The following is a 16,374-nucleotide window of genomic DNA, read 5'->3' as shown; positions in this document are numbered from 1 at the left end:
AGAGTTGTGATGGCCAACATTTTTTGACCAAAACTATTTTCTCAAGGTCAAGACAGTTAGCTTAGCTGGGTATAAATATTGAAGGTAGGGGAAATGGCTATTAGCCTGAGAGTCCAAGAGACAAAATAAGCAACATGTTTATTTGTGAACCTTTTACAAGTGCTGATAGGTTACTATCTGTATGCTAAGCAAAGCTCACTGGCTCCAAATCTAAGAGTAGTATCAATTCTTTATAACCATTCTTTAAAACCCTTCATTACCATACAACAGTCAACATCATGTAGCACATGAGAACTTGCATATTGGGCTAGTGTGTTGGATACAAACATCCAGACTGCTAAGTCATTAATAATTGTTGTCTCACAAAGTAGTTGTAAGCAAAAAGCCACCACGTAATGATCATTTTGTACCATTTCCATAATCATAAAGAGAACACAGATGTAGAAATATAATTAATACTATTAGTGGCATGAATATTTATAGCACAGTTGATAAACGGCCACATTCACCCAAACCCAGACTGATAGCTGTAGGAAATCCTGCCTTCATGTCTCTAAGTTAACATTCATAGGAAGGCACCAGCGCAGAGATGCTCATATTTTGCTTTAGGCTGTTTGGCCGACGAATCGTGTTTTTGTTGCCTGAGAATCAAAAGGTTCAAGTTGTATTCTCTCTGTGCCATCCTTTGTTTTACAGTGGCACAAACGACAAGCAGGAAAGGCCCCAGAGCCATTTACTGAGTGTCACCGCATCAGAAAGCAGGTCCTCTAATGCCAAGCTAATATCATATCAAAGCGCAGCATTTGTCTCTTTTGGATGCTGTCCGCGACAGACAGTACACTGCACGGCTTAAAGGCAGGGCAGCAATGAAGTCAATAATAACTTAAAAATTTAACACTCTGAAACTGAGTCTTAGTGTGTGGCATTCAAGTGCAGGGGATGAAATAATGATGGCCATGACATGAAGATGGACTAAATGTTTAACTGTGATTCTTTAGGAGCCTTTTTGCAAAGAACATTAATTGTTCCCTTTTTCTTTCTTAGGTTCTCCCGGTCTGTCTACTGATCACAGTCGAGTATCCTCACCACTCTTTGACAGCGGCTTACATTTAAATGGAAATGGCAACAACACAGTAAGAAAGATCTATTTTGTTTTTGCATGTATAATGTTGATTGGGAGACAAATCCAAAAATAATCCAATCACTACCTGTATCTTTTAGATTTTAACGACTCATGCACTCATGCAAATGCAATTTAATTCTAACAGTCTAAATTTAAGACAGCAGGAGTTATATGTGTAATCTTTAAGCTGGTAAAGGTTTAAAACAATATTGAAATGAACAGTGTTTACAGTGTGAGCATCTTTATCTGAGGCTCATATACTGCTATAATTACCTTCTAAATATTGTGTTAATGAAGTAGTAAGTAGCTAAATTCTCACTTACATATAACATCAGCAACAGTTTTATTCTTTAAACATGACGTCCAGTATGCTGTATTCACATGAATGTAGTTGGCTTATGATGTTAGAGGTGTGCAGTCTGTACTCTAGTCCATTAGGAGTCCATTAAGTTTGTCAATGCCGTTCATGTTGACAAGTTGTCCTCCAGCTCAAAGAGCAGTGCCTACATGTACCAGGATGCATTGTATGTGAGACAGTTAGCAGCTGCACGCACACATCAGCCAAGGTTGCAGAGTCATCTGAATTCAAATAGAAATGTGCACCTGAATCTGCATCACACACCGTGCTAAGACAATCACAAGATAAATGTGCCTTATGTTCTCCTTCCATTAGTTTAATTGTTCATGAAATAATATAATATCAGTGAAAGCGTTGAAAGCCCTGCACAAAACCCTTACTATGGTAACATTGGGATCACTGAAGTCTATGGTTTAATAAAAATGATAAATGTGTAAGTTATACCAACGTTACAGGTGCTGCAAATCTAACAGCACAGTTGGGGAGATGGACAGACAATTTGTCATGTTAGAGCAGGAAAACTACATGTGTACTATTAAAAACAACTGCATCCCATTTAGGTGAGCTAGGTTCAAGGTCCTTCTGTGTGGAAAAAAAAAGTATTTAGTAATGTGAATGTTTTTTTGTTTGTTTTCTTTTTCATTAAAAAGTGGTGCAAGGGATTTTAAATTATGTAATGACATTACGATTATTAACGCTCCAATACTTTGATATTTTAGAGGGTTAGCTTGGCACATCACTGGAGGTGGTGGAACATGGTTAGACTCCTGGTAAACCATAAAACTCCAGGTTCAAACAGTTCTTTAGAAATCCATAGGTATATCACAGATATAATGTATATTGGTATAATGTCCATATTCTTGCTGTCTGTGGTTTAAATACAGAATATGTGTTTGAAGACACATTTTTCAATGATAAATATGTAACTGACAACTGATTACATTTTCTAGTAAGTTGCCACATTGGCCACAGCATGTGTGGGTCCTTTTTGAGGACAAAAAACACGACCTGTTCTTACTGTAGATTGCTGGCTACAGGCAAATATAGCAAATATAATGAAGAAAGTTTCAAGTACACATTCCCAGACACGCTCACCCTGCCTTTAGTTTGTCGGCACCAAATTCAGATCAAATCCAGCACTTTACAATGAACCTCAGTCCATTAGTGACTTAATGTCACTTACTATTGAAGGGCAGCTAGCTAATACCAGCAATCAACTGTATTCATTGACTATACAGACTCTGTGTTTTATCATTTCAGCTACCTCACCAAGGCCAACCACTAGCTGGGCAGCAGCAGCTCTATCAGCTGCAACCTGAGCCTTTGGCTCTCTTTGTGGACTGTGGCTCATACAAATCCGTTTTGACTTTGACTTGTTATTAAATGTGAAGTAATCCATAAAGTCCTCTGTGCATATATGCTAGGACGGTATTTGGCTGTCCAGAATGTGGGTTCCAACCCTGATAGCTGACTGCTGTGGAGCTGGCCTCCTGGCAGAGAAGGGAAAATTAAAGTTATCTCAGGCAAACCCTCCCTGTTGTTCTTCTACCCTCCACTGCTAAGTAAACTAGGGTGTAAGCTACACTGCTACAGAGAATATTTGCATGTTTTGTGGATATGGCATGGAATATGAATATGATGTGCTCCTCTTACATAAGGTAAATCGAGATTGGCTCAGGCATAATTCAATATTAGCATTTTTCAATTTACAGTTGAGCTATAAATGTAATTAGAAACTGTACCTGAATAGTTTTATCTGATATATATTTTTTAAGAACTCTGTTGGGGAATTCATCTGTGTTTATTAATTTTCGTTTTATTTCATACAGCCACATGACTGATTGCAATAAAGCAACATAAATACCTGTTTGATCTCCCATAAAACCACACAACGGTTCAATCAGTCGCTGTGCTTTCTTGGGATCAAAATGAAAAACAAACAGTCAAAATAATTCATTTTGTTCCATGTTATCCCACAAGACTGTTATTGGCTCCTTGAGCTTGCTTGATCTTATAGCAGTGATGGCTGGGATTACAGTGTATACTGCTGAGATTATGGCTAAAGAGTAGTAGTAGCAGCTGATTTCACAGAGGAATTTCACCAACCAATTTTAACAAAGCACAAAGTGATACAGTCAGCCCATACCCTGTATCAACAGGACAAATTCAGCACTAGCTTTTTAAAACGTCTGGTAAATGCCCTGCTATACTAGTGGAATAGCTAACACTCGCAAATATATGTGAGCACATACACAATAACTGTGTTTCTCATGCAGCAGAAAATGGGCATGGCATTGTTGTTGAGCTCATCAGGTCAAAAGTTACTTACTGTGAATAAGAGTTGGAACTTTTTTCTCCCAAAGTCAGTATATCACAGTTTTAATGCCAAAAATTGCCAAAATAGCATATTAATATGGTAATCTACAATGAAAGATTAGCTGTAAAGGCTGCATCTCATGCTTATCATTATGAATGAATTATTCAGAGAAAAGTGCGAGGGACAGCAGGTGGCCACTTTAACCTTTCAGAGATAATCTAATCTAAGTGTTTTCATTTAAATCCCTGGCAGGAGTTGGACAAGGCAAAACATCTCTGTGCACTGGGCCTTGGCATAGTTTGTATTTCTTTCAATTCCCAGTATGTGCACATGTCTGCCTATGCACAAAAAAGGTATGACTCAGTCTGACCTAATACTAGGTCAGCTGGCTCAAGTGTAAATCTTAACATTTAATTGTCTCGTCGATGATTACGTGGCTGACAAACACAATTAGCCAGATGGTTTGTTGCTTCCGGAAATAACTTTTAACGCAGTGAAAAAATAGCAAGAGCTGGCCTCCAGTTAGTTTGTGCTTATCTCAAGTGAGACTCTTCTTGCCTCGCACATATTATGTGAGTGGTTATTTTGTTCTTGGAGTAATTGCTTGTTGTGTTTTTTTTCTTTTTCAGTGCAGTATAAGTCCAAAATGCGCTTTAATGATCAGAGTATAATGATACAAATCCTCCAGATAGAGCTTTGCAGGAAAGTAGGGCAACCTATGACTTTACAAACAAAAGGAAAAAAATGCCATTAGGCAACTCTTCATAGTAGGAAATGGTTTGTAATGGAAAGGGTCATTAAGCCTGTGGCTGAGCGAGAGTAGGAATGGTAAATGACCTCGGATGTATTCCACAACTTCTCCGAAAGAAGAGATTAACTGGGATCTAATTTCCTTCTTCTGCTGTTGACTCTCACTTTGAACAAAGGTTATAAATTTCTCAGCGGAGAATTACAAATCTTGCACTGAAAAATGTTTTTTTATACCAAAAAAAATGGTGCAAATGACTGTGTAACTTGAAAGGAGTTCTTCTTTGCTGTTTTAGCATTGTTTTTTTATTTTTTTATGAGAAATCCCTGCTAAACAACACTGGACACTACCTGCCCAGGAGTTGGCGAGATAGTAAGCGACTAGCTAGTGGAGAATTTAGCTGTTAAAGCTATAAAGATATAATAAAGATATAAGTGATGATCGGTAATTAATGATGAATAATCAACGATTTCTAGTTTTTTTTTTTTTAGTGGCTAAACAGAAAAGCTAAGAGGCATCTTTTGGAGCTGAAGCGGAAATGTTTTTTGACTATCGTGCAGGAGCTGAATGTTAGAACTCCTGTGTGCCAAATTGTTTCATTTCGCATTAATTTTGCAGGCTGCCTGCCATGCCAACGCTAGGGTTAGAGGTGTTTTTTTTGTTTTGTTTTGTTTTGTTTTTTTTAAATATAACCTTCATGAAGTGCACAACAACCACTTACTAAAAGGAGACATTTTTGCACAAGAGCACAATGAGCTAGAGTATGAGCAACATTCCTTGCTTTTGTGGGTCTCTTTTCTTGCCTGAAAAGGACAAATATTACCACCAGTGTCACTAATTAGATATTTTCAGCGTGTGAAGTAAAATAGGATTTTATAATTATTTGTAAATGATTATAAATTCCTGAGAAGACTTCTTTCTAAACATGCATTTTTCAGTAATGCTCAGCAGTCACACAGAGAGTAATGGGAAAGAGTGTAAGGGACAGCAATTTCTCCACTGACACAGCAGACCCAATAAGCCCAAATGCATTACAGCCACAAGGGGCACAGGAGGGTGAGGTGGCTGATGCTCCCATTTTCTTGACAGAATAAACATAGCTTTTTTTTTTTAGGTTCCTATCCTATTCCAGTGTCTATGTCTGTACATTAAACTGCTGGATGCCACATGAATACACTGGTGGGGGTTGTTGAAACTCATTCTGAAAATCTAAGGAAAAGTCAAAATAAGGACAGCAGTTGAAACAACAAAATATAAATTGCCTTTGCTCATTGTAGACAAACTCTAATAAAGCTGCATGGCAGGAATCAAATTTGGATCTTCTGTCAAAGTTTTTTGTGTTTGTACACAGTGTGGTAAGCATGAGTCATCTCTATTAATACTAATGCCCTGTGTGCATACGTTATTTTAGGATTTTTGTTCCAGACTGAAATATGTAAACAACTATTGGTCAGTTTCTACATGAAATTTTAACATGTATGGTCTCCAGAGGATGAAGCCTACCCAGATACCAAATTATGATTAAATCATTGATAAAATTTTTGTATTAAATTAACATTGAAGCCTAACATTAAAACCATATTAAAAGCACTTGGTATTTTGAATATTTTGTCAGTGTGAATTCGGTATCATTTATGATTGATAACCTGATTAATTTACATTTAACATGTTATTTATTTACAATTATTTACTTCAAAGGTCCAGTGCATAACAAGACTCTGGAAAATAATATGCATATATACATATATAAAACTATGTAATCTTAAACCCACATTCTTTCTCATGGCCAGCAGGTGACTTAAAAAAAAAAAAAAAAAAAAAAATCATTGTCATTGTATTGATGTTTCTGGAACAATGACCCTACTTTTCCCTTGATTAACAGTTTTCTCATGAGTTTGTGATCTCAATCGCTAGTTTGAATTCTGCTTCCATACAGCATGATGTTCATTTTGTAAATTATGGTCACATTTAGCGTAAAATAGATGTTGTGCTACCTTAATGAGTCCAGTTCCAGGATCCTGTCCAGATATCGTCATTTCTGCCTCCGAAAAAACGTGTGTCAAAAATGTCAACATCAATTGTGCCAAACTCAGCTAAGATTTTCAAAATCTTTTAACATTTAAACATTTTAAAGGCCAAGACAGTTTCATCAGTATTTATAACAAGAAATAAAAGCACTGCTTATTCATTCACATTAACACATGCTCACTGTTCAGGTGTTGCTATTCTCACATATTGCTATTTCTATATGTTGTTCTGCTCACTGAAACCAGTTCAAATCAAACCAAACATAGTTAACTTGTAGTTTATCTTATTGTGGCTAAATAGGGCATTAAACCCATGACATCCACAGTTTGTCATGGTAACTCAGATAGCATGCAGTCTTTAAAGTCTCTTGGTTTGCTTTGCATTTCCACCTGAAGATGATTGTAGACACTAGTGTCACCTTGTCAAGATTTACTGTAATTTAGTGCTCCCCTCAGCATAAATGAATTTTTATAATTAATTGACTTCGGCAATCACTTAACTTATCATTTGTGTTTCGTGCCAATAAAGCTTACCATGGGTGACCATGATAAACGTGCCTAAAGGTCTGTGTAAACATGTTAGCATTTACTAACTCAATGCTCAGAATCCTTACATGCCCACAATTTGTCTTTGTTTGGGTGTCGTTTTCACGGTGTGAGGGCATTTTAAGTACAATCATGTTTTTGCTTGAGATTTTTTTTTCTTCTCAACTTACGCACCTTCTTTTTAATTGTTTGACTCATGTGCAGAACAACACTGTAGCTATAGTTTTCCAGCTCTGCGATAGAGGCAGGTGCTTTGTCAGTGTAATCCACTCTGACAGCCTGATAGTTTTCTATTTTCTGCCACCTCACCACCTCTCTGCAGCGCTCCGCTTAAGAGTTAACTAAAACATTTTGTTCTGGGTTGACATAAATGGAGCAAAGGATGATCATTTCTTTAAAGGTGTAGTAATCACTGGTGGGGAGCTGACGTAGGGTCCACATGCGACATGTTGTAGTTTAGCAATGATGTGTGACTTTGCACAGGTAGGTAGTTTTTCCTCTGCTGTTCACTCTTGACTTAATTCCACCTAGAGGCTATTTTAATACTCTGGTAATGTGTTCAGTCATTTTGAACTCAGGGGAAGGTAGGTGATTTGACTCTTTTGTGATGAACACACGCCTACCTGTACTGTGTGTAATGATACGGGTACTACATCAGATTGTTTTCCGTTGTTTGGAGGAGTTTGGGGATTTTGTGCTGACAGATAATCTTTAGCCGCAGGAATGATTCACTATTTGATGTTGCTAAAGCTTCACTTATTTGATCTCTAAGCTTGTAACTCATTAGATAACGTGTAATGCATCTGTTCTTCATTAGGTATGGTGTGATTTGCATTTAAATGTGGCACTCTTCCAGCTATCAAAGCTTTTGTCAACACGTTGTGCTTCAGGACCTTTAGAATGAATGCTTTTTGATGCACTGCCATCAGTCTCAGAGGGAGCTTCATGAAACCCTTAAATCTTGAACCATTTTGGAGGCTGACATCTAAAACCTGTGACGATCTGTTGTTTTGTGCTGTGAAGAAACATTTCTGGCTTGATACCAAAAGGAATAAAAAAGGAATCAATCATTGCTTCAGTATAAATATACGTGCAAGTTTTGTAAAATGGTTACAAGTTGTAAATCAGCCACATGTGCTCTAGACTTCATTCTAGGCAATCTAACAGAAGAACAGTTTACTCTGCTTGGAAGCAGCCTTCTCAGCATCAATAAATCTCTCAGTTCTTGTATTGTACCCACTGTTTTTAATCCTTTACTGAAAAGATCTAACCTCTATCCTCAAACACTAAGCAATTACAGACTGATTCCAAACTCTGCCTTCATGTTAGAAAAAGTGGTTACCAGTTAACTCACAGCCCATTTATCTTGTAAGAGTCTTCTCATTGAGTTTCCGACACTAAGAGCGCATCTGAGTACCAAACAACTTACTGCCATGGATTCCGATCTTACATCTGTCTTGCTTTTACTAGAGTTGAGTGTTACCTTTGACACTGTAGAAAATTATACCCTCCTAGAATGTCTTGAGGACTTCTTCGGTCTTGAAGGGGTTTTGCTTGCCTGGCGTAACAGAACAAAGTTTTGTTATATACTTGATCTTCCTGATAAGGCTATCTATGGTGTTCTACATGGATCAATATTTGGACTACTTTTATTCTATGTGTACATTCTGCCACTTGGTCACAGCTTCAAAAAAAATTTACAACATAAATTCCCATTGTACTGCCCTGGCAGTGCCGTATGCTTATGCAAAGCTAGACAGTCAGATAACGGATAGAATCCTTCAAAAAACCACAAGGCTTGACTTTTCTTTTACTTTTAATGAAGACTTTTATTATTTAAATCTGTAAAACTGAAAATTATACAGAGATAGAAACACAATTTACTTAAACACTGTACAAGCAAGGCATTGCACAAGAGCATTTCAATTAGCATCCATCAATCAACAAAATAAAAGAGTTAGCATCTGTTAAAAGCTAGCAGAATACATTGTCAGAAAACACAATAAATTCCTTGCAGAAATACACAATCATTTGTACATTTATCTTTGACACAACTGTGCTGTCAAGAATGCAGGAAAACGCCATAGTTATGTTGCATTAATGGCACACACCTTGTGTGACTCTCGTTCACGTCACACAAGGCGACCTTCCTGTATCATACCATGTAGCTTATCTTTTCAAGAATTTCAAAATGTAAATGACAGTTGCAATTTCATGGTGTAATTTAGTTACAACAGGCCTCAGTGCAAGCTATTGATACTGTATATCATATTGTGTTGTCAGATGATAAGTTCCATTATATTACCAATCATTGTCTGTATATGACAAAAATACCGAAGAAAATAACAAATTACTAATTACTTAAATCTTTTTTTATTTTTATATATGTTATTTATTGTTTATATAGAATAATTTTGTTTCCAGTTGATACTGACTATTTTACCTAACAAACAAAAACCAAGACAGAGATCGGTTTGCCTTTTCCCGGGGCACATATAGCAAATGGCACAATTTTTAATTGAATGTGAGTTTGTCTTTGAACACAGCTAAATCACTCACAAGGGCTTATTCTCTGCCCAACGCATTGTTGCAGGGTCTGTTTTCCTTATGGGCTCCCTCTAGCCCATGGGCCTCCACACTGCCTACCTTGCACATATTCACACCCCTGGCATAAAATAACTGATCTGATCTGAGCAATGGCATAACTGTCAGTGCTGAATAAATGAATAAATAAACTGAAAATCGAATTGAATCAAATCTACCTTTAAAATCCAAAGTCAAATTCAATCGAGACGCCTCTGCTTCCAATACAAGTGAATCCTGATTGAAAAATCCTCCTTCTGACTCACTAAGCTTTAAATGGAGTTTCCCACGTCTCCAGTCTGGCTTTTTTAGATTTTAGAAGGAGGCTCTGTCAGGGTAAGGGTTATGCTGTGGTCTCTCCTTGCTGTAAGTAATTTGTACTTTGATAACTCTTTAACCTCAGTTCTGTGTTTGCTCTAACACTGTGAACATGTGTATCTGATACTATATTTTAACCTAGAAGTGTGCAGAGACTATTTGGCTGAATACAATGAAGTAGAAGTTGTAATCTGGCACCGGTGTAGGTAATTGTATAGTTCTAACACAGGATGTTGGATGCTGCTGTTGTGTGTTTCAGCTTTTTGCTGCAGTACACTGTCCAGAACAAGACTGCAGACTACTCAAGCTTTTCCTTCAAACCCTCTGGAGGAGTCAGTGTAATAGAATTTCAGTTTTCAGAAAACATTTGGGGAAGAAATTAAAATTCTATGAGACATAATTCAAATCAGCCCGCTATCACCTAAAGAAAGTATCATAAATTAAAGGACTTAAGTCTCTGTGGGGTTTAGAAAAACCTGCCCATGCACTTATCTTCAGGATTCTCTCCAAAAATTCGATCAGACAGCTGCAGCTGCAGCTAGAGTTCTCACAAAGACGAGGATAGTAGATCACACCACTCCAATTCTCAGATCTTAACACTGGCTTCCTGTATGTCAAAGAATTGACTATAAAATGCTGCTGTTGGTTTATAAAGCACTGAATGATTTATGGCCGAAATACTGAAAATGTCTGACCTGCTGCTGTGTTATGAGCTGATCATCTGAGACAGGTCCGCTTACTATCCCCAGAGACAAAACTAAACCTGGAGAAACAGCATTCAGCTGATGAAAAGTACATTTATGCAGAGGTACTTATTATTAGACTTATTAGACCTCTAGTTAAGTGTAAGCGATGGTGGAAATTATGTAATTTCATCAGTGCATGAGCTGGTTGTTTTCCCATCCCAAAGGTACAACAAAACAAAAATGAGGGTGATGCCAATCAAGCATAGCACTAACATACATCATGGTCCCCTTTTGCCGCCAAAACAGTCCTGATCCGATGGGACATGGACTCCACTACACCTCTGAAGGTGTGCTGTGGTATGTGGCAGATGTTGCAGCAGATCCTTTAAAGTCCTGTAAGCAATCAACATGATGTAAAAGAAAAAAAGGTTTCATCAGACCAGGCCACTTCCTTTCATTGCTCCGTGGTCCAGTTCTGATGCTCACGTGCCCATTGTTGTTGCTTTCCACAGTGCACAGGGTTCAAGATGGACATGTGGACTGGTCTGTTGTGTATGGGGCAGCATAGCTAACTGTGATGTGTTGTGTGTTCTGTCACCTTTCTTTCAGAAGCAGCATTAACTTTTTCAGCATTTTGAGCTACAGTAGCTCGTCTGTTGGATCCGACCATACGGGCTGACCTTCGCTCCCCAGATGCATTAATTAGCTCCATTGCCAGTTTAACGCTTTTCCTTCCTTGGACCACTTTTGATAGAAACTAACCACTGCAGACTGTGAACACCCCACAAGAGCTACAGCTTGCATCACAGTTTGGCTCTTGTCAAAGTTACTCAAATCCTCGCTACTACATCAGCTTTAAGGACATAATGTTCACTTGCTGGCTAATATATCAGTGACACACAGTGACAGATGCCATTATAACAAGATAATCAGTGTTATCCACTTCACCTGTCAGTGCTCTTAATGTTATATTTGACAGATATATAAGTGAAAACACCTGTGTGAGGGACTATATGTATGGATGATTTTGCATACAAGTCATGCGATACCTTTTATAAACTACAATGAATCACTGCTGATTAAGCTGCCAACAGTATGGTCAATAGTAAGTTTTTGCTCAATCTTGAACAGTTAAAACATTAAAATGCTGCTTATCCATAATTGCGTAGGTAATAATAAATAAAGCATCTATAATAATGCAAAACTGACAGGGTGTGCTCATGCGTAATGAGTAATTCTTCTGACAATATCTACTTTTATTTAAGTTTTGAATGCATGTTGTTTACATGTATTTTTACATTAGGTATACTCAACTAAACAAGTTTTTATGCCCCAAATATCTGGAACAAAGTCCAACAAAATTTCTTCTTTCTTTTTATACTATAAACTTCTTTTTAATACTTCTAAATCCTATTGCTTGTGTTTAATCCACATCTTGCCTTAATGCCTGTTATGCCTTATGTAAAACACATTGAATTGCTTTGTTGGTGCTATACAAAAACATTTACCTTGGATTTATTATATTTGATGACCACACTGTTATACAGTAGCCATCCAATATCGTACAGCCTTCAAGCCATTGTCAAATAGAAAACTTTAGCACAAGAGTTTGAATGTGAGACAGTGTTTACAAGCACAGAGTGTCCTATTAGACACTTTTTTTACTCCTTCCTATTCTGAGCAGCAGACTGCTAATGTGAGGAAAGAAGTGTTGACCTTTATAGTGACAGTGAATTTCTGTAAAGTGCATTCTAAAGTATTTTGAAGTCCTGCTTGCTGCCATATATATTGCCACCATCAGGTAGCACCCAGCGCACAGCTTTCAAAAAATAAAGCCGTTTCTATGCCACATTAACACCTTTATTATTGCTAGAAACCAAGCATTTTTGAGCTTTCTTTTTTTTTCATATGCTCATTACTGCCTATGAAAATCCTAAATGCACCTGTGTATTTGCCACAGTCAAAAGCTCATACTGCAGGCTCACTGTTTTCATAAATCCATTGAAAAAGAGCTCAGACGGACAAACTGCTGCTGAGATGAATGCAATCCATCAATTCAAACAGCGAGTGTGTTTGTTTTGTTTCCCTTAACATGACTTCATAGCACCACAACATGTAGTTGAGATTGTATCAAAACTAGCCTCATTCGTTCGTTAATAAAATATTGAGGTATTTTTCTGTCAGTTTGTTTTTTAGCAAGCTCTGGACCCACTTGTGAGTGTGTGTGTGTGTGTGTGTGTGTGGAAATATAGCTTTACTATTTTCTACTCGTGGATGTGTCTGTACTGTATAGCTTGAAATAAAGTTATTGCACCTAAAGCAGTAAACCCAAAGTGTGTAGAGCAAGTCTAATAGATTACTTAGACGATGAATGGTTATTAGAACTGTCAGTGATTTATTTTCATTTTAGCACAAAAAGGAATATGATGTATGATTTAAGCACTTTACTGTAGTCAGAGATCAGTTTCTTTATTGAAGCTACTTACATTTTAAATATCTACAACAAAAATGTATTATATCTAATGCAGAACTGACTCATATCACTGCTCTGCTGTCTGCTCCAATAAGAAATGACGAAGATTTTGTTACGTAAAGCACCAACAAAGTAAAAGAAGAGGACTGCCGTTGCACAATAAAAGACAATGATAGCACTTGATAATCATGTTACAAGTGCTGCTTAATGTATTGAATTGGAAATTTAAAACAATTCAATTAACCCAGGTGAGACAAGCCTGTACACCAGCAGGTCAGGACTTTAATTAGGCAGCGATCGTTAAAGGTGTTATCCTTAAAGGAATTCTCTGTGTCAAAGTACTTCATTTTGATGTTTACATTCTGTACAGCTGATTAACTCGGGTTAAGAAAGAAATTCTTTGTTCCTTTTTAAGTGGTGCATCTGTACCACATCTTCAATGATCAAAAGGACTAGAATAGCAGGAAGCTCATCGCCTTCTTCATGTATTCCACGCAGGCTCCATCACCCCCTTTGCCCTCAGCTAATGAACCAAAGTATGAGAAGCGCTGGCTGGATGCCGTCTCCATACCCTTGTTGATGGCCAGAGTCTCCAGATACAAAGCTGGCACAGATAAATTAAGGTAAGGGTAATCCAGCATGATATAATTCACCTCTAAGGTACACAGTTCACTGAGCACAGTTGTTGGCTTAGCAAGCACTTTTCATTTAGGCGAGAGGATGTTAATGCCAATATCTATGCACCGGCATAAACGGCTTGAAAGGTCACCGCAGCTGTGAGGCTTGGGCTCAGAAGGTGTGACTGTGAGAATGCTGGTCGAACTTGTAAATGCATTTGATTATTTTGCCTGTCCTTTTTGCATTGATTTCCATGTTTACAGTCCTTTCACAGTTGGAGGCTTTTTAATCAGTATTTTTTTATTTTATTTTCAAACCCCTAAGAGGTTTTATTGTTTTACAGAAATCAGCATTTACGCAATATACAAGACTGGAGGGATCACATTCACCATGCTTGTTAAACTCTTCATGAACTTCTCACATTTTCCCTGCTTTATTATTATAGGAGTAATAGCTGATAACAGCTCAATCCTATATATGTAGTACACTAATGACAGACATTAATTACAGAATTGTTCATTCCTCTCTGACAAGAAAAAAATTGTTAAAGAAAAATTTGCATAATTAGCAAGTTTTATCACATTTTATACTCGGGTAACTTTCATAGTCTGAATCAAACCTTATTGTGAGAGTTTAACTTTGAATATTTGTATATTTCAAAAGTTTGGCACCATTGCACCATTTTTAGGTGTATGCATATGGTCTAAATACCTGAATGACTGGAGCTTAATGAAATATGTAATTTTATGTTTTCTTATTAGTTTTTATTCATATTGGAAATCATTCACCTTAAGTTTTTCTCTTATCACTGTGCCCTCGAGCAGCACACGAGCAGAAGTCTCTTGCTCTTTAGGGTGTGTCTAGTCGCATAATATAGGAACTGCAGGTTCCTAATTATAAATACACAATAAACCACTGTGCTGCTGAGTTAATTAAAGATGTTTATTAAACTTGTTTATTGGACACCTCATTGGGTATTGTCCAATTTTAAGCCCAAGGCAGCTGCCAAAGATAAGCAAAAATACTATACTCCTCCTGTCTTCTTCTCTTAAGGCTGCTAAAATTTAAACCTCATAAATAATAATTAACCATTCATGAACTTCTATCATCATCCAACATAGTTACTGCATGGTAAATTATTGGTAAATTTAAAAAGTATCGATGGTAACAGTGATTAGTCATGTGGAGAATTCAGCTAGTGGAGAGAAAGTGTCCAGAGTCCAAGATGTGTTACACTGAAATATTTATTAAAGCTTGACCAAGGAGAATGGAGGATTTATCAATACACTTATCAGTACATGATGCTGCCTAAAATTTAAAGAAGCCGAGCTCTGTGGTTAGTCTATATATCCACTGATGGAGTACCATCAGTGGTCACATTTAATGCTTCAACAGTATAAGGTATTTGCTAACTGGTTGATTGTCTAAAAACAAGAAAATACCTGTTTACCTGTTAGTGGTCCAAGCTACAATTCACAGAGCTTCAGTTGAGGTCAGGACACCCTCATCATGGTTGTCTGACTCTGTAGTGGCTTCTACATTATTTACCTATCTGTTGTGTCTAGGGAGGTTGTGTCAGAAAAGTCATATCCTTTCATCTTGAGTACCATCAGAATAATGGTGATAAAAATGACACCTGCTTTCCTAAACACAAACATACAGCAGCTCTTTGTCTCAATGAGAGAAGGCAGTGTCGCTCACAATATTAAGTGCTGCCTCCATACAGTGACTCCAAGACCCCCATACACTCATTTAGATGAGTGTAAATGAATGTATAAAATTGCAATAAAGTATAGAACCTATAGGTCTAGATCTATAGAGATAGTCATATAGATATATATTGATATATCTTTCTATGTTGGTATATGTAGACTGAGAGCAACATAACACCAGAGTCAAATGTCTTGTATATGTACACATACCTGGCCAATAAAAAATATTCCAGTTATGATTTTGATATTGAAAAACAATCATCATTAAAGTTTTTTTTTTAAAACATTAAAGATTCAGTAGTAGTTATCAGCCCACAGTAAGACAGCTGCTGTTTATCTGTAGCACAGCATACATCACTGTCTGAGGACTGGTCGGATAAGGAATCCAAATGGTTAGATATTAAGTCCAATCAACAGTTTAATAACTGCTTAATACAGAGTGAAATATTCAATAAATGTATCAATGAGATTTCTATCTTAGTCACACTGAACCTGATCACCCAGTGCTAAATCAGGAATAGCAGAGTTCGATCAATAAGGAGCCCTGAAGGCAAAGAGCACATCAGTATCAGAGTTTAGTCGACAAAATATGTCTGACACGAGTATATCAGAATGCACAAACACAGGTCAGATCGGTGTGGATGATAACAGGATTAAACAACAGAAAATATTTGTCAGGATGATCTCAAAGGAACACAGTCAGACATACTGTCGGTTCATTCACCATTTACGATAATCCTTCCTGTTCTTAATCTAGTACTTGCATGACCTCTTGGTCATTTTATTATTGACAAAAACAAAGTAATATGTCATAAAAAATTACTTGGACTTTATCAGAACAGAGCTACAAGAGTTACAGCTACAG

At 37.1% G+C, this 16,374-nt stretch overlaps 1 protein-coding gene across 5 annotated transcripts in view; it reads left to right on the top strand.

Moving 5' to 3' along the window:
- sntg2 (syntrophin, gamma 2) overlaps positions 1-16,374 on the top strand; it is a 93,607-nt gene that overhangs the window by 40,364 nt on the left and 36,869 nt on the right. For all 5 annotated transcript variants that reach the window (XM_027274698.1, XM_027274700.1, XM_027274696.1 and 2 more), the window contains 2 exons: positions 1,045-1,133; positions 13,678-13,802. In XM_027274698.1, coding sequence (XP_027130499.1) covers positions 1,045-1,133; positions 13,678-13,802 — 214 coding nt within the window. The remainder of the gene's footprint in view (positions 1-1,044; positions 1,134-13,677; positions 13,803-16,374) is intronic.

The sequence above is a fragment of the Larimichthys crocea genome, chromosome XXIV (assembly GCF_000972845.2).
Source record: "Larimichthys crocea isolate SSNF chromosome XXIV, L_crocea_2.0, whole genome shotgun sequence".
NCBI lineage: Eukaryota > Metazoa > Chordata > Actinopteri > Sciaenidae > Larimichthys > Larimichthys crocea.
This window is presented reverse-complemented; position numbering and strand designations above follow the sequence as displayed.